A 21,270-nucleotide genomic window follows, 5' to 3' on the forward strand; every position below is an offset into this window, starting at 1 on the left:
ATCCCAAGTCCTTAGAGTAGTACCTGACATCTAGATAGCTCCAGACACATAGAAGGTAGGATTCTTATTTGCATCTCACTGGGCCCCCACCTTCTCTATGAGGTTGAAACTTTATTTATTTATTTATTTATTTAGTACTGGGGATTAAATTCAGGGCATTTGCAATGAGCTACCTCCCCAGCCCTTTAAAAAAATTTTTTTTTTTAATTTTGACACAGGCTCTTGCAAAGTCACTCAAGTTGAACTCAAACTTGAGATCCTCCTGCCTCAGCCTCCCAGGGCACTGGGATCACAGGCATGTGCCACCTTGGTTGACTGGGTGACACAGTTCTTTAGTGTCAGGAAGGGACATTTGAGAGACCGATCCAAGTGTCCCCTCTGAAGGATAGCATCTCTTGCCTCCCAGGTGAACGGTGTGGACATGAAGCTGCCTGTGGAACTGGCTGGGGGTCAGATCCGTGTCTTCCAGCACGGCTCGGACGCTGTGATCGAGACCGACTTTGGCCTGCGTGTGGCCTATGACCTCGTCTACTATGTGCGGGTCACTGTCCCAGGCAACTACTATAAGCAGATGTGTGGCCTGTGTGGAGACTACAACGGTGACCCCAAGGATGACTTCCAGAAGCCCGATGGCTCCCAGGCAGCCAACCCCAATGAGTTCGGCAACTCCTGGGAGGAGCCGGTGCCGGATTCCCCCTGTGAGCCCACGCCAGACTGCAGTCCCGGGGAGGAGGGCTGCGAGGAGCAGTGCAGCTCCGAGCTGGAGGAGAAGTACCAGAAGGAGGAGTTCTGCGGCCTGCTGTCCAGCCCCGAGGGCCCGCTGGCTGCCTGCCACGAGTTGATCGATCCCCAGGGCCCCTTGCGGGACTGTGTCTTCGATCTCTGCCTGGGTGGCGGGAACCTGAGCATCCTCTGTCACAACATCCATGCCTACGTGAGCTCCTGCCAGGCGGCTGGAGGCCAGGTGGAGCCCTGGAGAACCGACTCTTTCTGCCGTGAGTGATGGGGACCCTGAGGGATAAGGTAGAGGGGAGGCAGAGGCCCAGGAGGAGACCTTGCACCCGGCAGCGCCACCCGGGCAGTGGTCTGACCGCCTTCCCCGCTCCCGCAGCGATGGAGTGCCCCCACAACAGCCACTATGAGCTCTGCGCCGACGTCTGCTCGCTGGGCTGCTCGGCTCTCAGTGCCCCACTGCAGTGCCCGGATGGGTGTGCTGAGGGCTGTGAATGTGACTCTGGCTTCCTCTACAATGGCCAAGCCTGCGTGCCCATCCAGGAATGCGGCTGCTACCACAATGGCGCTTACTATGAGGTAGGAACCCAGCCATCTGGGACAGCATCGGGACCCCCCCTGCCAACTACCCGTCAGCCCTAGAGCCTCGGCCAACTGAATCTCACCCCATCCCTCTGCCCCTGGTCCCACCTTGGTCCACTACGTCCTTTCTTAGCCCTTACTTTTGCTTCCTCCGGCCCACCCTCTATATGGCAGTGCGAAAGAGTTTTCCAAATGCGACCATGGAGCCTAACCCTCCCCCGGCTCCCCGCGTCAGGATCAAACCTGAGGCCTCGCGCATGCTAGACAAGCACTCTACCGCTGAGCTACATCCCTGCTCATTTAAAAAAATTTTTTGAGACAGGGTCTTGCTAAATTGCCCAGGCTGACCTCAAACTTGCATTCCTCCTGCCCTCAGCCTCCCAAGTAGCTGAGATTACAGAAATGCAGCACTGCGCCTGGCAAAGACTCAGCTACGTATCCCAGATCTGGGCAGAGGTGGCCTTCGAGCACAAAGATGACATTTGTCTCTGTTACACCAGCTGCTGACCAGCTCCTTCTGCTTCCCTCTTTCCTTCTCCGGAGTCCTGGTCCTTTATCTTGAGTGTTTGTCTAAAGCCTGACTCTCGCAGGACTGAGAGTATGCTTGCTTTTTTTTTTCTTTTTGTTTTTTTTCTCAGTACCGGGAGGTTGATCCCAGAGTTTTTATACTGAGCTGTAACCCAGCCCTTTTTTATTTTTATTTTAAGATAGGATCTTGCTAAGTTGCTCAGTTGCTCAGGCTGGGCCTGAACTCTCAATCCTCCTGCCTCAGCCTCGCAGAGTGCTGGGGTCATGGATGTGTACCGCTCAGGACTAACAGCTTTGCAAGGGCAGGAAGCCGCTCTGTTGTTCTCCTCGCATGAATTAGAGTAATAACCGTAAATATGGGGATGGATGGTTCCTACTGTGTACATCTACACTCACAGATAGACCTTTTATTAAGAAAATTCTCAAACACGCAAAAGTCAAGAGAACAGTGGGATGAAGCTTCGTGTACCTACTCGTTACTTGGCTCCCAAAATAACCAGCGCTTTCCCATCTTATTTCATTTGTACCCCACTTTCCTCTAGTCTGGATTATTGCAGGAAATCCCTTTTCCTTTTATCTATATTTCACACATGCTGTTAATAAGTTACACTTTCATAGGTTGATACTACTATTTTTTTTTTTTTTTGGTACCAGGATTCGAATTCAGGACCTGGTATTTGCCCAGCAGGTGCTGTGCCACTGAGCTAGATCCCTGGCCCAGTTGATGCCATTATTATCTGAAACTTTCAGAAGGGGAAACTGAGGCATAAAGAGGCTAAGTAATGTTGTCCAGAGTTATGTAGTTGGAAATAGCAGAAACAGGTTAAAACCATGTGGCTTGCTCTTAATTATTACTTCTCACTATTTCTCTGATATAGCAGTGTTTAGTGGCTAGTTTGAACTTTTTTCTTTTTTGTCTTTTTGAGACGTGATCTCACTATGTCATTCAGGCTGACCTTGAACTCACTTTGTAGCCCACGCTGGTCTCAAACTCACAATGATTCTCCTGCCTCAGCCTCCCAAGTGCTGGGATTACAGATATGTGCCACCACGCCCACCTTACTGGATAGTCTGGAATAAATGAGAGAGTAAATGAATGACATAAACAAATAAATGAATAAATTGTGGCCAAAGCCAAGGGCCCTGCTGATGGATGCCCCCTTTCACATCCACTGTGCCCTTCTGTGCCTATAACCACCCTCCAGAGATGCCAGAGTTGGCTCCCATCAAGGGGTCCCTGATGGCTTTGCCCTCTGTCCCCACAGCCAGAGGAGAAGGTACTCATTGACAACTGCAAGCAGAAGTGTGTGTGCCATGCAGGCAAAGGCATGGTGTGCCAGGACCACAGCTGCAACCCAGGGGAGGTGTGCGAGCCCTCAGGCGGCATCCTGAGCTGCGTCAAAAAAGGTGTGGGGCTGTGGGGCTGTGGGGCTGGGGATGGAGGACAGGGAGCCGGGAGGCACGGCTTCATGGTGGGAGGTGCTGAGGGCTAAGGGTGGAGGTGTCAGGCCCTGGTGTCTCAGAGCTAAGGGCAGAGCTCATCCAGTCGGGGAATCAAGTACGTCAGAGGGCATCAGGCGGTGGGAACCCAGGCAGATGTCAGAGGCTCTCTGCATTAGACGGGGAGAGGCAACCTTCTCTCTGGCTGAGCATTTCTCGAAAAAGGTAAGTAGTGAAGCTTGCAGGCCACCCGGTCTCAATCATTATGCTCAGATCTGCCACTGTGCATGAAAGCAGGTGTAGACTAAGTCAGCAGCTCCAATAAAACTTTATTTATAAAGACAGGCAACTGGCACCAGAGTTTGTGGGCCACTGGCTTGTGAGATTAGGCTCAGAGCTTTGGATGCCAGCAGGGACACTAGGGGGCCAAAGCACAGGTTCTACGGTCTCAGGCACGGGCTCCCAAGGCTGAGGTAGAGGCCTCACCAAGGCAGGACCTTGGCTGTGGAGTCCCCTCCAGCAGAAGATCAGGGTTTCTAGGGGTCTAGTCTCAGATATAGACTCTCCAGACTAGATCAGGGACACAGAGCCACTCGGGGCTGAGGACCCTCAAAGAATTAAAAAACAGAACCTCCAGAACAGAGGAGCAGGAGCTGAGACCCTCAGGGCTAATGAGCCAAATAACAAGGAGCCCGGGGCAGGGTACATCACCAGGGTCCTTCAGGAGCCAGCACCACACAGTCAATTGAGCGGGGAGTTTAATGGGAGAACGATTTATGGTCTAGGGATGTAGTTCGGTGGTAGAGCACTTTTCCAGCATGTACAACATCCTGGGATCAATCCCCAGCATCACTGCAAAAGAAAAAAAGGAAAGGACTTACCACTACAAGGGGATTAACTGCGAAAGGGCAAGGGGACCACTGAGAAATATAAACTCCACAGATACAGGGCGGAGCTCCCTGGGCTCCAGCAGAGCACATCAGGAAAGCAGAAATGGGGAACAACCCTGGTGCTCGCTCCGCTCTCCCCGCAGCCCGCTGGGAAGCAGAAGATGTACAAGCTGGAGCTGGCAGGAAAGAAACCCATACTAAGGTGCTGGCAAAGCTCAGTGGGAAGCTGCCTGTAGGGACCCATGGGTGACCCACGGAGAAGCAAGCTTGGGGCCACTAAGTAGGTGTCCCACCCGCCATTGCCACAGGAGCTGGAAGAGCACAGCAGGCTGGCTGTGCTGCGGTGACTCTCTAGCGCCCTCTACTGACAAAGTTTAACTCTGAGTGTATTTGGAGCAAGCAGCAATGCATTGCTACTGGGCAGAGGGTTAGAGAGAAGGACGTTGGAAGACAGGCTACCGGGACACTGAAGATTCTGAAAACAGGGACCATGGGATACAGTGACATTAAGGATGGGGTCTTGGACACAGGAGCACTCCAGGATAAGGCTTCGGAAATGAGACCCCTAGCTGGGGTGGAGGGTATGGCACATACCTGTAATCCCAGTTACCCAGGAGGCTGAGACAGAAGGTCCAACATGGACAATTTACCAACTCAGTGCAACTCTTTCTCAAAATAAAAAATAGAAAGGGCTAAGGGTGTAGCTCAGTGCTCCCTGGGCTCAGTCCCCAATACTACAAAAAGGAGGGAAAGAAGAAAAGAAGGAAGAGCTGGGCATGGTGGTGCACACCTATAATCCCAGCACTTGTGAGACTGAGGCAGGAGGATCACCGTGAGTTCAAGGGCAGCCTGGGCTGCATAAGCAAGTTCAAGGCCACCCTGAACTACAGGGTGAGACCCCGTCTCAAAGAAAAAAGAAAGAAAGAAAAAGAAAAGGAAAGAAAGAAGAAAGGGAGGGAGAAAAAGGAGGGAAGAAAGGAAGGGAGGGAGGGAGGGAAGGGGACCACTAAAGATAGATCCAGCAGTCCTTAAGGATGGAGTCTTACACCCCAGCATCTCTAGGCTGGGAGTCTCAGATGGGGATCCCAGGGCTAGGGTATGAAAGGTGGGGCCTGGTGTTGGGCATGAGACCCGAGGACTGGGTCTTGGGCATGGGGGAACCTGGGGCTGGCATTTCAGGCAGGGATGCCCGCAGTGGACACAGGGACTGGGGTGTGGGTCTTAACTTGAGGCTGAGAGCTCAAGCAAGGAAACCTTGGAGTCTATGTCTTGGCCCCAGGGATTCCAGGACTTGGGTCTCAAACAGCAAAGCACAGGGTCTGGGTGTCAGGGGAAAGGCTGCCAGGGCCTGAGGCTTGGCTGCAGGGGCCTCTGGGGCCTGGATCTCAGATGTGGGTCCCTTGACACCTGATCTGTGGACATCACCCACCACAGGGCCTGAGAGTCAGATTTTGGGGACTCCCAGGCCTGGCCTTAGGCCTAGGTCTTAGGTCGTTCTGGTTTCACCTTAGTAGCTTTCATAGCCAGTATCTCTGCTACAGACCGGGGCGGATGCTGGGTAGAGGCCGTCCTTATTGTGGGAAGCCCCTCAAGGCCCCTTTTGTCTTCCCCCAGATCCATGCCATGGTGTGACGTGCCGGCCACAGGAGACATGCAAAGAGCAGGATGGCCAGGGCGTGTGCGTGCCCAAGTCCCAGGTCACCTGCTGGCTGTGGGGCGACCCCCACTACCACTCCTTCGATGGCTGGGAATTTGACTTCCAGGGCACTTGTGACTACGTGTTGGCAGCAGTGGGCTGCCCAGGGGTCAGTGCTGAGGGCCTGACACCCTTCACGGTCACCACCAAGAATGAGAACCGCGGCAACCCTGCCGTGTCCTACGTGAAGCGCGTCACCGTGTCTGCCCTTGGCACCAACATCTCCATCCATAAGGGCGAGATCGGCAGAGTCCGGGTATGTAAGCAGGACGGACCCCTGAGCACCCCAGCAGGGCACAAGGGGTTCTGAAAGCTACAGTTAGGAGTCAAAGTCCTTTTACCTAGGCCTGCAACAAAATGGCGACAGAAACCACAACCAACACAGCAAACGATTGCCCTCTTAAGGAGAACCCTTAGCTCTAGTGGAGTACTGCAGCGTTTGCCTTTGTGTGGATCTGGATGTGTTTTTGTTGTTGTTGTTGTTGGTTTTTTTTTTTTTTTTTTTTTTTTTGGTACCGGAAATTGAACTTAACTGCCTTGCACTTGCCAGGTAGGCGCTTGTGCTGCTGAGCTGTATCCCAAGCTCTGGATCTGGATCTGAATCTAGGCCCTGCTTCTTGGGAGCTCTGTAATGTGGGGCAGGTGACTTGACTCATGGGCCCCAGCATCCTCATTTGTGAAACAGGCATCGTAGCAGGTCCTGTGCCACACCAAGGTGATGCAGGTCAAGGGTCAGCTCAGGGTCTGGCCTGGTGTTTGCCAGGGAACAAATGAACATCAAGGAAGTGAGGAGAGGGGAGGAACTGGCAGTTGCTTCCAGGGTCAGAGGGAGGCAGGGCAGGGGAAAGGCTCTCAGGAAGTGACAGTGAGTGAGTAACACATCGCCACCCAGAGGAGCACAGGGAATGAGGAGAGGGAAGGCAGAGGCAGAGACCCAGAGAGAAAATACCAAGAACAAGGTTCTGGAAAGGGAGACAGATGCAGGGAGAGAGAGAGGAAGGGACATGCAGGGAGAGGAAAGAGATCTAGACAAGAGAGACAACCAGAAAGAGCAGGTGTGAAGTCTCATTCCCCCGGGCCTGGGTGAGAGCAGACATCCGTGTTTGTAAAATGACTTTACAACCTGCAGTTAGGAGGCCGATGTTGGCAGCTGTCAGCCTCTGGCAGGATGAGGGGGTGAGGGAAGCAAGGAGCCAGAGCTGAGGTCACCCTACCTCCGTGACCCTTGTGCCTCCCTCTCTCCCCAGGTGAACAATGTTTTGACAGCCTTGCCTGTCTCTGTGGCCGGCGGGCGGATTTCGGTGACCCATGGCCCCGGAAAGGCCGTGTTGGTGACTGACTTCGGGCTTCAAGTCAGCTACGACTGGGACTGGCGGGTAGAGGTGACGCTGCCCAGTAGCTACCACAGTGCGGTGTGCGGGCTATGTGGGAACATGGACCAAAATCCCAGCAATGACCGAGTCTTCCCTAACGGCACCCTGGCGCCCTCAATACCCACCTGGGGCGGCAGCTGGCGAGTTCCAGGCTGGGACCCATTTTGCTGGGACGAATGTCAGGGGTCCTGCCCAACGTGCTCTGAGAACCAACAGGAAAAGTATGAGGGTCCCGGCTTCTGCGGGCCTCTGGCCCCCGGCTCAACAGGCCCTTTTGCCGCCTGCCACTCCCACGTGCCACCCGAAAGCTTCTTCGAGGGCTGTGTCCTGGATGTCTGCCTGGGTGGTGGGGCCCAGGACATACTTTGCCAGGCGCTGGCTGCCTATGCTGCTGCCTGCCAGGCCGCTGGGGTCACCATTGGGGACTGGAGAACGCAGGCGGGCTGTGGTGAGTGTTGGGGAGCAGAGCAGGGCAGGGAGTGGGCGGGGATTGTCCTTCTGGGTCTTTCTGCTTGTTTTTCTTTATTTCCGCATCTCCCTTTGATTCTCTCTCTGTCTCTCTGTTTCTCATTCTCTCCCTCTCTCCTTTGGCTGGGTCTCTCTCTGTCTGTCTCACTCTGTGTCCTTCTCTGTCTCTCCGCGTCTCTTGCTTTCTCTTCGTCTCTTTCTGGCTGCCCCTGTTTGGCTGTCCCCTCCCACCCCCACTGCAGATGCCACCCCCAACGTCATTCTCTTTCTCTCCCTCCTGTTTCTTCATTCACCCACAGAGATGGCCTGCCCTGACAACAGCCACTACGAGCTCTGTGGCTCACCCTGCCCAGCCAGCTGCCCATCCCCCTCCCCTCCCTCGACCCCAGCTGCATGTGAGGGTCCCTGCACCGAGGGCTGCCAGTGTGACGAAGGCTTCGTGTTGAGTGCTGAGCACTGCGTCCCCCTGGATGGAGGCTGTGGCTGCTGGGCCAATGGCACCTATTATGAGCCTGGCAGCGAGTTTTGGGCTGATGGTACCTGCTCTCGGCTGTGCCACTGTGGACCTGGGGGTGGCTCACTGATCTGCGCATCTGCCAGCTGTGGGCTCGGCAAAGAGTGTGCTTTGCTGCCTTCTGGCCAGTACGGCTGCCAACCGGTCAGCACAGTTGAGTGCCAAGCCTGGGGCGACCCCCATTATGTCACCCTGGATGGGCACCGATTCGACTTCCAAGGCACCTGTGAGTACCTGCTGAGCGCACCCTGCGATACACCGCCCAAGGGCACTGAGAACTTCACCGTCACCGTTGCCAATGAACACCGGGGCAGCCAGGCAGTCAGCTACACTCGCAGCGTCACGCTACATGTGTACGGCCATGCCCTGACCCTCAGCGCCCGCTGGAAAAGGCAGCTACAGGTGAGGAGGGCAAGGGGCCAGATGGTACACACACAGGCCTAGGGTTGCCCAAGATAGCAAGGGGTCAGCCATTCCCCAGAAGGCCTTCCACAGCTTAGCAGAGGCATGACAGAGGGTTCAGAGTATAGGCTCTTATTAGTTACCTTTCCTGTTGCTGAGACTCAGTATTCAGCACCCATAATTTAAAGGGGAAGTTTAATTTGGTTCACAGTTTCAGGGGATCAGTCCATGGTAAGCTGGCTCCCAGGCAGAAATATCATGGTGGAAAGGCATGGGGGAGCAAAGGTGCTTAGCTCATGACAGCAGGGAAGCCAAACAGGGGACCAGTGCCAGAGAGGAAGGGACCAGTGACCAGACAGACCTCAAGGCCATAGCTCCATGACCTACCCAGACTCTCCCAGAAGTGTGCCCCACCCATACCCTAGGTGGCTCTCAAGCCAATCAAGTTGATATAATTAAGTAGGCTTAGGAGTCTGGTGGGTGGCACAGCGGATTCCCCTTTTCTGAGCCTTAGTTTATTCCGCTGTAAAATGGGTCAGCATGAAGTAACTGCTTAAAGGTAGCTTAAGGGCCAAGAACACTGTCTACAGATGCTCCCGGTAATGTAAGAAGCGGAGTCATGTGCTTAGGGTCTCCTAGCTAGTAGGTGATGGAGACAGGATTCAAATCACACTGCTCACTGCCCACCCCGATCCTCATGCCCGCAGGTGGATGGCACGGTCGTAGCTCTGCCTTTCCAACTCGACTCGCGCCTGCATGCCTACGTGAGCGGTAACGATGTGGTGGTGACCACGGACTTCGGGCTCTCACTGTCTTTCGACGGGGACAGCTTTGTACGGCTGCACGTGCCAGCGGCTTACGCGGGCGCCCTCTGTGGCCTGTGCGGTAACTACAACAAGGATCCCTCTGACGATCTGGCCGCGGTGGAAGGGAAGCCCGACCGCTGGCAGGTGGGCGGCGACGCCGGCTGCGGGGAGTGTGTGCCCGGGCCTTGTCCAGAGCCCTGCACTGCAGAGGAGCAGGAGGCCTTCGCCGGCCCCAAAGCCTGTGGCGTGATTTCCGCCCCCGATGGCCCGCTGGCACCCTGCCACACCCTGGTGCCACCTGAACACTACTTCAAGGCTTGTTTGCTGGATGCCTGCCAGGCTCAGGGCCATCCGGGAGGCCTCTGTCCGGCAGTGGCCACCTACGTGGCAGCCTGCCAGGCCGCTGGGGCCCAACTCGGCGAGTGGAGGCGACCGGACTTCTGTCGTGAGTATTGATCCATGCAGGGTTCCCATGATGGGTGGCTTCACTGTCCCTTCCCAGGATTCTAAGACAAGAGCATTCCTGCCTTTGTGGAGCTTGGGTCCCCTTCTCCTTCCCTTGAGCCTGTATCTCCTGCCAGAAAAACACCTTGGCATTGACACACCAAGGACCAGGCCAGGTATTGCAGTGGGAGGGACTATTAGACACACCTGCTCACAAATGTTTGTTCCAGTATATGCTGAGGGATTCACACACTCAGATATCCAAGTCAGGTAGACTTGGAGGCTGATCTGGTTTAAGTCGAACAGCAAGGAACCTGTGGTCAGGGAGACCTGGTGAGCTACACCTGGTCAGATGCCCCTGGACTCTCCTGTACATTTGGATACATCTGCTTACACAGAAATGGTCATCTACCTGCGGGGGTATCTGGTTAGATTATACCCTGGGACACACTGGTCAGATACACCTAGATGGAATCAGAAACACAGCCCTAAGGAGATCAGTGCAGTCCAATAGGACGAGGTCATTCTCTTCAGGCAGATCTCCTGGGTCAAGTTCATCCCGCCAGCATCAGCCAATTATGCACACAGTCAGAGTCCCATCCTGACATGGACTGTGTCAGAGAGACTGGCAGATGCTCTAGGTCACGTCAGATACTGCAGCCTGGTACTCTCAGGCAGATTGATACCCCAAGTTACAGCTGGTCTGATATCTCCATGATGTCAACACCCAGAGATACCCATAGTGGTTCAGATCCTGCCTAGCCTGGCCTCATGTACATGATCAAATTCACCAGGCAGAGCCATTGATCTTTAGAAGTACTCAGGATACCAACACCCTGGTTGAAGAGACCAGGTCATACGTATCAGGTCCCTACACCCTGCCAGAGACACCCAAGGTAGCCCAGGCAGGTTCTCCCGCCTGCCTGGCCCCGTCAGGGCCTTCCCCTGTGTCCCACCCTTGCACCTGCCTGGCTCACCCCTTTGTATTCCCCACAGCCCTCGAATGCCCTGTCAACAGCCACTATGAGCTCTGCGGTGACTCCTGCCCTGTCAGCTGCCCAAGCCTCTCAGCGCCCGAGGGCTGCGAACCCACCTGCCGGGAGGGCTGTGTCTGCAACTCTGGCTTCGTGCTTAGCGGGGACACTTGTGTGTCCGTGGGCCAGTGTGGCTGTCTCTATGATGGCCGCTACTACCCCCTGGGCGCAGCTTTCTACCCAGGCCCTGAGTGTGAGCGACGCTGTGAGTGTGGGCCAGGCGGCCAGGTCAGCTGCCAGGAAGGCCTGGCTTGTGGGCCCTATGAGGAGTGCCGGGTAGAGAATGGCGTCCAGGCCTGCCATCCCACGGGCTGTGGCCGCTGCCTGGCCAGTGGGGGCATCCACTACCTCACCCTTGATGGACGCGTCTATGACCTGCATGGCTCCTGCTCCTATGTGTTGGCCGAAGTCTGCCATCCAAACCCTGGCGATGAGGACTTTTCCGTTGTGCTTGAGAAGGACAAGGCTGGAGAACCCCAACGGGTGCTGGTTACTGTGGCCGGCCAGGTTGTGAGCCTGGCTGGAGGGCCGAAGGTGGGTGTATAGGGCTTTGTGCTGGGCTTCTGAGGGGAACACATCTCTGCCTGCCCAGAGGGTTCTGAAGGAGTCGCGGCCCTACCTGTGGGGCCTGAGGGGGACAGCTCCTGCACCTGGGGGTTCTGAGGGGGACACAACCTCATCCACCCAGGGGTTCTGAGGGCACCATAGCCTCAGCCTAAAGGGCCTGAGGGGTACACAGCCACAGCCTGGAAGATCTGGGTGTGAAGGCAACGGCACTACCCTGGGAGTCTAAAGGGATGTGGCCCCATGCAGGGGATTTTGAAGGAAACATGATCCCACCCCCATAGGACTGAAGGACGCACAGCCCTGTCCTGAGGACCTGAGGAGCTGAGGACCGCCCCGCGCTGTGGGGTGGGGGAAGGGACACCGGTATTTGCAGTCCGTGATTCCCAAACCCTCTGACCTTTCCATCCAGGTCACTGTGGATGGCGAAGATGTGACCCTGCCTGTGGCCGTGGGCCGTGTGCGGGTGACTGCCGAAGGCCGAAACATGATTCTGCAGACCACCAAGGGGCTGCGGGTTCTCTTTGATGGTGACGCCCACGTCCTCATGTCCATCCCTAGCCCTTTCCGCGGCCGGACCTGCGGCCTCTGCGGGAACTTCAACGGCAATTGGAGCGACGACTTTGTCCTGCCGGATGGCAAGGTGGCCCCCAGCGTGGAGGCCTTTGGAACGGCATGGCGGGCCCCCGATTCCTCCTCGGGCTGCAGCGAGGGCTGTGGGTCCCAGGGCTGCCCCGTGTGCTTGGCAGAGGAGACAGCCACCTACGAGAGCAACGAGGCCTGCGGGCGGCTCCAGGACGAGCAGGGCCCCTTCTCGGCCTGCCACGAGGTGATCAGTCCTTCTGAGTACTTCCGCCAATGTGTGTACGACCAGTGTGCCTCAAAGGGTAACGTCGCCTTCCTCTGCCGAAGCCTGGCAGCCTACACGGCAGACTGTCAGGCAGCTGGTGCGACTGTGAAGTCCTGGAGAACAGACAGCTTCTGCCGTGAGTGTTGGCGGGCCCTGGAGGGATGCCTGACCCCGCCCTCGGTCCCTCCCTGTTATGCTGCTCCCTGTGGCTTCTCCCACAGTGTGCTCTGTGGTTTCCCTCCTGCCCTCCGCTGGTCCCTTCCCAGACTCCTTCAGGGCCCTCACCTCACGCCTCACGTTCCCCTCTTCCACAGGACTCTTTCTCTTTCTGACAGAAAGGGGTTGGGCAGGTCGAGGCTCCCACAAAAGCCTGCATCCATGGCTCATTGTCTCCACTCCCTCCCTGATGAGGCCACAGCCATCAGACCCCCAATTCAGGATTGTACCTCTCCTTCAACTCCCAGGGCAGGGACCTGCCCCTTCAGGCTCTCCAGTGCAAGGCCATGGCCCCTTATGCCCCAGAGCAGAGCCGTGTCTCCTGTCTCCTCAGAGCAGTATCCACACCCAGGTCTGTCACGCACCCCAAGGACTCAGATCTGTCCCCAGTACCACAAGGGACACGGTCTGCAGCCTTGAACTATCTCCTGACTGCTAGCCCCAAGGATCAAGTGGCCTCCGGGATAATTTCCTTTGGGTGTCCTTAGAGTCCCTCATACCTGCTGCATTCCTCGATGATATCAGCGCGTCACCCACACTAATCCTTCTTTCCCCTGCCCTGGTGCCTCTCGTAGAATAGCCACACCAGCCACCAACTGCTTAGCCCAGTTTTCCTTTGTCCAACCTCCAACCCACACCTTCCCGTCCCAGCCCCAGCCTCCGTCTGCTCTTCCCCAAATGCAGCATGGTCATTTTGGGTTGTTGCTGTGTGTCCTGCCAAATGCGAGTCCTGTCAGGCAGGGCTCAGGGATGTCCTCATCGCTTCTGTCCTCAGCACCGCAGTACTCAGGGCTGGTGCACAGTAGGTCCCATTAGGTACGCAGTATCCTTGAGGAGGTGTGACCCTGCCCTGCCCCCTCTCTCTGCAGCACTCCAGTGCCCGGCCCACAGCCACTACTCGGTCTGCACCTACTCCTGCCAGACCTCCTGCGCAGCTCTCTCCGACCTCACAGGCTGCACCACCCGCTGCTTTGAGGGTTGTGAGTGTGATGACCGCTTCCTGCTCTCCCAGGGTGTTTGTATCCCTGCCCAAGACTGTGGCTGCACCCATAATGGCAGATACTTGCCGGTGAGCAAGGGCTGCTCTGTGGGAGGGGCAGAGGGCACAAGGATGGGGATAAAGGAGCCACCGCCATGTCCCAGCTGTGGGATTTGGTGTGAGTAACCTCTTCACGTTAGTTTCCCATGGCTGCGGTAACCAATCATCCCAGACTTGGTACCTTAAAATGACAGAAAGGTATCTCCCCCAGTTCTGGAGGTGAGAGCTCAGAAATCAGGATCCCCGGGCTATTGGCAGGTGGCGCTGTCTCTGGAGGGTCCAGGGGAGAATGTGTCTTGCTCCTTCTCCCTTTTGGTGGCCACGAGTGTCCCTTGTTTGTGATGAGATCAGTCCAACCTCTGCCACCTCTTCTGTGTGCATGACAAAACCTCCCCTGCTTCCTTCTTATAAAGGTACATGTGATTGCGTATAGCACACACCCAGATAACCCAGGATAAATGCTCCACCCCAGGATCTCTGATGTAGTCACATCTACACACGCCCTTTTCTGCATAAGGTGACATTTACTGGCTGTAGGGCTAGGATCAGATAGATAGCTTTACAGGGCTATAACTTGGCCTACTACACTTCCCTCCCTGAACTTCATTTCCTTTACCTCTGTCATGGGTTAATCAGCATCCTGGCACCATAGGTATCTGAGAAATCTGAGGATCGGGTACAGTTATGAATGCAAGGTGTCTGCTGAGTGCTGGACCTTGTCTTCCTTGTTCATTGGCTTCAGTGAAAAGACCAGAAATTTACAACAGTACAAGGGGTGGCCCAACTAACAATCATGTACTTGTGCAAATTGAAATCGAAGAGTTGGTTTGTTCTTGTTAATGAGTTTTGAGCTCTTTCTACACATCGATTTGTTACAGATGTTAATTCGTTTGATAATTGCAACAATCCTGCGAGATAGGTACTCTCGCTCTTTCATTTTACAAAATAGAAGTTTTAACATAGAGACGTCAGTTCAGGGGTTCTTGTCAGCAAGAGGCACTAACACGCATTTACCGGTAGCAGAGTCAAGCTTTTGTCCTTCTTTTGGGCCTCACTGCCTGCCCGAAGTCATCCAGGGCCCTGTCCCACCCTGAACCTTGCCTGCACCTCCCCATTTTAGCCCTAACCCTTCTGTCTGTGCTGGAAATTGCGTTAGATTTGTTAGCTTGGTGTGCAGGGGAGAAGCCTGGCTGAGGATATAAATGTGGGCGTCGTCAGTATAGAGATGGTACAGTCACCCCCCTGTCTTAATATAAGTTCCACGACTGCAGAGGCAGTATGAAAGTATTTGAAAAGAAACCTTTATCTGTCCTGAACATGTAGATTTTTTTTCTTGTCATTGTTCCCTAAACAAAACTGTATAGTATAACAAATATTTCTGGAAGCAATGTATTAGGTCTTATCAAAGTAACTTAAAGATGATTCAAAGTGTACAGGAGGATGTATATAGGTAAAATGCAAATACTGTGCCATTGTATATAAGGCACTTGAACAGCCTCAGATCTTGGTATCCACAGAGGTGACTGTATTTGCTGAACACCTTGATTTTTTTTCTTTCAAAGTTGTCAAGCTTTTATTTTTGAAGAATTCAAAATTAAGAAAAGTTGCAAGAATACTACAAAGCACTCCTGTATACCCTTCATGAAGAGTTTCAACTGCTGACCTCACGTCACACTTGCTCTAGCAAACCTCACCCTGTACATAAACAGAAGCAGCCTCAAAAAATTTTTAAAAAATTAGGATGTAGCTTGATGTGAACACCTTGGATTCAATCCTCAGTACACACACTGAAGGAAAAAAATGAAAGAAAGAAAAGAAAATGAAGGTCAGGAGGGGGAGAAAAAAGCAGAAGAAAGTCAATTCTTGAAAATGGATTTCCAGGCTGTTGTGTTCTGGAAGAAGGTGTGGGTACCAGGACTCTGTGATGCCCCCAGTGCCCATCCTTTTTATTTTATTCACTTTTTATTTAGTTCATAAGTCTGTGACTGCAGTTTGGGTAGGGCAGTGCTCCTGCTATACCCTGAACTAACTCTTGTATTTTTAGTCACTTGGTGACTAAAATTCAGGGCTGCCTGGCTTACAGTGGTGCATCAGTCAGCTCTCTGTAAGAAAATACTGGAGGCAGGCTGCTTTATAGAGAAAAAGGGTTTCTTTAGCTCACAGTTTTGAGAACCAAAGTCCAAAAAGCATGAGGCAGGCTCCAGCTTGGATAAATCACACCAGAGCTTGTTTGTTTGTTTGGAGACAGGGTCTTGCTATGCAGCAGTTCAGGCTGGCCTTGAACTCACTATGTAGTACACGTTGGCCTTGAACTCGTGGCAATGCTCCTACCTCAGCCTCCTGGGTGCTGAGATTACAGTCATATGCCACCACGCCTAGTGGTAAATCACATTATAGCAGGAGCATGTGTTTACCTCAGTCACTGTGTGGAGTCTCTTTACAGAGCCACCATGCTTCAGTCAGGGGGTGGGGTCTATCCCAGTAACCTTATCTAATTTAGTCACTTTCCAAAGGCTCCACCTCTAAACACTATAGTTGGATTAAGTTTCCCCTGCTGAATGAGTTTGGGAGGACCAGCTGTAGGGACTGACCTGAGCTGAGAGCTGTCTCTGCTCTGTGCTGTCACTCATCCTCCTGGGGACTAATCCAGCCTCGTTCTCAGGGCAGCCGGACAGGATTCCCAGCAAGGGACGGCTTCCTTGAGGGTCACAAACAAACCTGCTACAACAGCAGCGCTTCTGCTGTTTTATGGACAAAGCACCGTCTGGGGAACAGCCCAGGTTCATGGGTGGGGGAAATGCATCCTGCTTCTGAATGGGAGTCTGCCGAGGAACTACCCTGCAAGCCGAGTGTGGTGGCACACGCCTGTAACCCCAGCATTCTGGGAGCTACAGGCAGAAAGATCGTAGGTTCAAGCCTAGCCCGGGCAACTTGGCCACTTAGCAAGAAAGACTCTGTCTTAAAATAAGAAATAAAATAAGGAGTTGGGGATGTAGGTCATGGCAAAGAGCCCTGGGTTCAATCCTCAGTACCACAAAAAGCAAAACAAAAACACACGCTGCATGAAGCAGAGGCTGAGGTGTGGCCTCGGCTGCAGTCCCTCACACCGCTCCAACCCGGCCCCTTTCTGTGTGCAGGTGAACTCTACCCAGCTCACGCCAGACTGCAGTGAGTGCTGTTCGTGTTCCCCAAGCACTGGCCTGACGTGCAAGGCTGCTAGCTGTCCAGCAGGCAAAGTCTGTGCTCTCCAGGAAGGATCCTGGGCCTGCCAGCCTGCCCGTGGGCTCTGTTCCCTCTCCAAGGGGGCCAACTTCACCACCTTCGATGGTGCCCACAGTACTGTTAACTCCCCTGGCATCTATGAGCTCTCATCCCGTTGCCCAGGACTACAGAATAGCATCCCCTGGTACCGTGTGGTCGCTGATGTCCAAACCTGCGAACACAATGGCAAGGCTGTGAGCAAGATCCACATCTTCTTCCAGGACGGGGTAGTGACTGTGAACCCAAGCAAGGGCGTCTGGGTAAGTGGGGGCATGGCAGGAGACGTCTTCCCTTGGGCTTTTGTTCTTTATATTGCAGTGTCTTACACTCCTGGCTGCCTCGCTGTTTCTCTTTTCCAGATCTCTACAGTTTTTGGTTCCTGGGTTTGTATTTGTATCAATATTTTAAATATTTCAGACTTGGTCACTCTGTTCTGGCTGAGTTTTGCGGGGGCAGGGTTCAACTGGATCCTGCTCTATAGCTGCCTCAGCCTCCTGTGATCACAGGCGTGCACCATCAGAGTGGCTGAGCTGTTGAGGAGCAAAAACATGCTCAAGTAACTTAGTAGTTTTGATATCAGTATTAATCAAGGCTCCATTGGTTGCAAGTGACAGAAAACCAAGTTAGAATTGCCTTAAGCAAACATGAATTGATTGTCTCACATAACTAGAAAATCCAAAGATACAGCCTCCGGAGTGGCTAGATGTAGTTGTCCTGGCAAAACTGTCAGAGATTTGTACCTCTACTTTTTAGACTTCTTGTTCACCAAATCGCCTTCTTTCTCAGACAGGCCTTTTTCTCACAGGGTCGGTGACAACATGCCAGCTGCCCCATCAGCTAAGCTATTTAGCAGACAGTGATAAAACAAAGGTCTAGGATCTTATCTCTGCGGGCCAGTTTGTATCACGTGTCTACTACTAGAACCAGTCACTGTGGTCTTAGGGATGGAATGCAGTGATTGGTCAGGCTGGGGTCACCTGATATATCAGGGTTCTTCAAGACCATTCCCACGTTCTATGATTCACTAGGAGGACTCAGCTACACTTAAACTAAGAATTATTACAATGAAAGATACCAGGCAAAGTCATCATTGAGAAGACCAGAACAAGGGGCTGGGGGCTTTAGCTCCATGGCACAGCACCTGCCTGGCAAGCACAAGGTCGTGAGTTCGATTTCCCGGTACCAGAGAAACACACCCCCCCACACACACACACCAAAAAAAAAAAAAAGACCAAAACAAAACAAAAACTCTGTGAAATGTCATCCATCAGGGAAGTTCATTAAAGTTTTAGTGTCTAGGGTTTTCACTGGGAGCTGGTCACGCAGAAACCCTCTACCTAACACATATCAAAAATTTAGACTAGCAGAAGGAAACTCCCAGGTGTTCAGCATCTTTCTCCATCACTGGAAAATGAGCTTCAGGTGGGCAGAGGTCCTTCCCATCTCAACTCCCCCCTTATCTCTAATACCCACATCAGGACCTGCAGCTAGAGGGTACGAGGAAAAGTTTGATTTAATGAATAAAATCAGCCCTGTTCTTTCTGTGCCAGGTATATGTTAGGTAGCAGAGATGATTCAAACCCAATTCTTTGAAAAGCTGGCAGCTGGTAAGACTTTCTATCCACTGAGTCTCCAACTATCCTTCGCTGCATCTGTCCTTCCAGGATTTGTTTTCCACTTCTCTTTATTTTTCCTCTCTCCCTCCCTCCCTCCCCTTTCCCTTCCTTCCTTCCTTCAAACCACCTACCCATCTTCTCAGATTTGTACCTATCTTTCCTTTTTGTCTATGTCTCCAGCCATCTGGCAGAGGAAGATTGAGACACTAAAGTATTTGGACAGAGAGGTCATCTCTTTCAAACAAGTTTCAAAGAGACTCCAACATTGGAAGGATTAAATCATCAACTGAAACAGGCAGCAGTTATTTAAAGAAAATATACAGTTACTGAGTTTTCAGCCTATAGTAAAGAAACAGAAATATTCTCACATGATTCTATTTGCTAAGATCATGACCTACCTTAGGCAACAGCATTACAAAACTAAGGGATAAGGTCATTTTTGTTACGGAGCCAGTAACTTACAGGACATACCCAAGCATTCTTTTATTTTGAAAACTAGAACTGAAGAAGATGACTCTGGGGTCTGGTTGTTTATCTGTCAGGTACAATGTACTTTTCTCCATTGATCTTGGGGAGATCTCTCCCTCTCTCCTTCCTTCCTTCCCTCTTCCATGATTCTATCTTTTGTTAACCTAAATAACAGAAAGATTACCCAAACATGAGTAAGTTTATTTGAGAGTAGCTATGCAATGGGAATACACATGCCACAGTAAACTACATGCACACCCAAATCTCCAGCTGTCTTTTTTTTTTTTTTTTTTGTCTTTTTGAGACAGGGTCTTGCTATGCAGTTCAGGCTGGCCTTGAGCTCACTCTGTAGCCCAGGCTGATCTCAAACTCGCAAGGATCCTCCTGCCTCAGCCTCTCGAGTGCTGGGATTATAGGTGTGTACCACCACACCCAGCGCTCCAGCTGTTTTCTTTTACATCCATCCCCCACATGGTGCACCTCACCTCTTTTAGCGTCTGCCTCTTTGCTTCAGATCATTGAACTCATTATTTTGCTTGGGGTCTCTGTCTTACTTACTTTTCTCAATGCTGAGACAAAATATCTGATACCCAAGGTTAAAAGAAGAAAGGCTTATTCTGGGTTAAACTTTGTAGAGATTTCAGTCCATAGTTGACTGACTTCAAGGTAGGGTGGCATGACAGACAGGCACTGCAGAGGAGAAATAGTCCATGGCAAAGCAGAGCAGGCAGAAGACAGCAAAACAGCAAAATAGTGAAGCAGCTTCTTTCTGTCCCTTCATATTCCACACAGGCTATCCACATTTTGGGTGGTGCCACTCACACGCAGGGTGGGGCACTCTTAATCCCAACATCACACCCTTGATACTAGCATCACACACCCTAATCCAGCCTCCTTCATAAGTCTGTACCTATAATCACATGAGGCTTTGGGAGGACATCGGGATACAAGCCATAGCCATCTCTATGCTGGTAATAACGCTGCTATTCCGTGGCTCTGGGCCTCACCTCTTTGTTTGCCTGTCCCCCTCCGCCAGGTGAATGGCCTACATGTGGACCTCCCAGCTGAAGTGTTAACATCTGTGTCAGTCAAACGGGCTGTTGATGGTTCCACGCTAGTAAGCCAGAAGGCAGGAGTCCAGGTGCAGCTGGGAAGCGACGGGCGTGTGGATGTGATGGTCAATGATGACCATGCTGGCATGCTATGTGGGGCCTGTGGAAACTTCGATGGAGAACCGAACAATGACTTCCAAGGGGAAACGATGGAGAAATGGGTAGCACCAGACTTCTCCTCATGGTGAGGGATGGGGTGTGGAAGCCAGGCTTCTCGGGACAGGGGCACCTACCTGGATCCTCATGGGAAGGTGCACTGTGGGTGGGTGCGTTGTCCTCAAAAGGGGCTGTCTGTCTCTTGCAGTGACAACTCATCAGTCATCCACTAGGAATGAAGACTTCAAGACCTGACATCTTGGAGATTACAATGGTTGAAGGATGCACCGCGTACCCCTGTCCTGCTCTGTTCCTTTGCTGAGCCACTGAAGCCAAATGTGAGAGAATTTAATAAATATCTGAAGCCAAGCCGCATGCCAATGTGTTAGTCTCTTGCTTTCCATCCATTCCCATCCCAGACAGCAGGGTGTCCGGAACATGATGAATACGGGTGGGAGAGGATGCACGCGTACATGGAGAACCAGGTGGTTGGATTGGGAGAAGGGTCCCTGCGGCAATAAGAAGATGCAGAAATGGACTAGAAGAATGGATGGATGGGAAGATGAATGCTTGGATGAAGGGAAGAGATGAACGATAGGGAAAGGGAGAGAGAGAGACAGAGAGACAGAGAGAGGTCTATTGATTCTGGATTTAACATTTATAACCCTAGCAAATTAGTAAATTTCTGACACAGTTTCCTTGTCTTTAAAGTGGAATTCATGATAGGATTTATCTCATAGAACTGGAATAAAGATTTAATGTGTTCACCCAGCTAAAAAATCAAGAATTGAAGAGAAAGAACTAGTAGAACTTAGGCGGTGCTGCTGACCCTGAGGCATTGTGCCACAGCGGGCCATTCCCACTGGAAGCCCTAAAGGGTTCACCACTGTTATAGCAAGTTCAGCGAGTTCAGCGAGGGAGGCATCCACAAGAGGCCGAACATGGAAACAAATGAGTTTTATTGGAGTCAGAGATCCACACCTCTGACCAAGAGTCAGAAAACAAAATGTCCGCTCCAGTCGCACTTTGCTTTCAGGTTAAATATCGTTTGAGTTTCCATGGTAAACACATGTCTTGGTTACTTTTCTCTCATTGCTGAGATAAAATACCCAACGCCCAAAATGAAGGAAGGAAAGGTT

General features: G+C 52.5%; 1 protein-coding gene across 2 annotated transcripts in view; it reads left to right on the forward strand.

Annotated features, from left to right (window-relative positions):
• Fcgbp (Fc fragment of IgG binding protein) overlaps positions 1-20,506 on the forward strand; it is a 37,995-nt gene extending 17,489 nt beyond the window's left edge. For both annotated transcript variants that reach the window (XM_005414081.2, XM_005414082.2), the window contains 13 exons: positions 407-995; positions 1,112-1,311; positions 3,108-3,249; positions 5,787-6,124; positions 7,116-7,689; positions 8,009-8,625; positions 9,333-9,876; positions 10,872-11,443; positions 11,886-12,459; positions 13,409-13,608; positions 16,716-17,099; positions 19,960-20,219; positions 20,340-20,506. In XM_005414081.2, the coding sequence (XP_005414138.1) occupies positions 407-995; positions 1,112-1,311; positions 3,108-3,249; positions 5,787-6,124; positions 7,116-7,689; positions 8,009-8,625; positions 9,333-9,876; positions 10,872-11,443; positions 11,886-12,459; positions 13,409-13,608; positions 16,716-17,099; positions 19,960-20,219; positions 20,340-20,364 (5,019 nt within the window). In that variant the 3' untranslated portion in view covers positions 20,365-20,506. The remainder of the gene's footprint in view (positions 1-406; positions 996-1,111; positions 1,312-3,107; positions 3,250-5,786; positions 6,125-7,115; positions 7,690-8,008; positions 8,626-9,332; positions 9,877-10,871; positions 11,444-11,885; positions 12,460-13,408; positions 13,609-16,715; positions 17,100-19,959; positions 20,220-20,339) is intronic.
• The last annotated feature ends 764 nt before the right edge of the window (positions 20,507-21,270 follow it).

The sequence above is a fragment of the Chinchilla lanigera genome, unplaced genomic scaffold, assembly GCF_000276665.1.
Source record: "Chinchilla lanigera isolate Chin_1 unplaced genomic scaffold, ChiLan1.0 scaffold00177, whole genome shotgun sequence".
Classification (NCBI taxonomy): domain Eukaryota; kingdom Metazoa; phylum Chordata; class Mammalia; order Rodentia; family Chinchillidae; genus Chinchilla; species Chinchilla lanigera.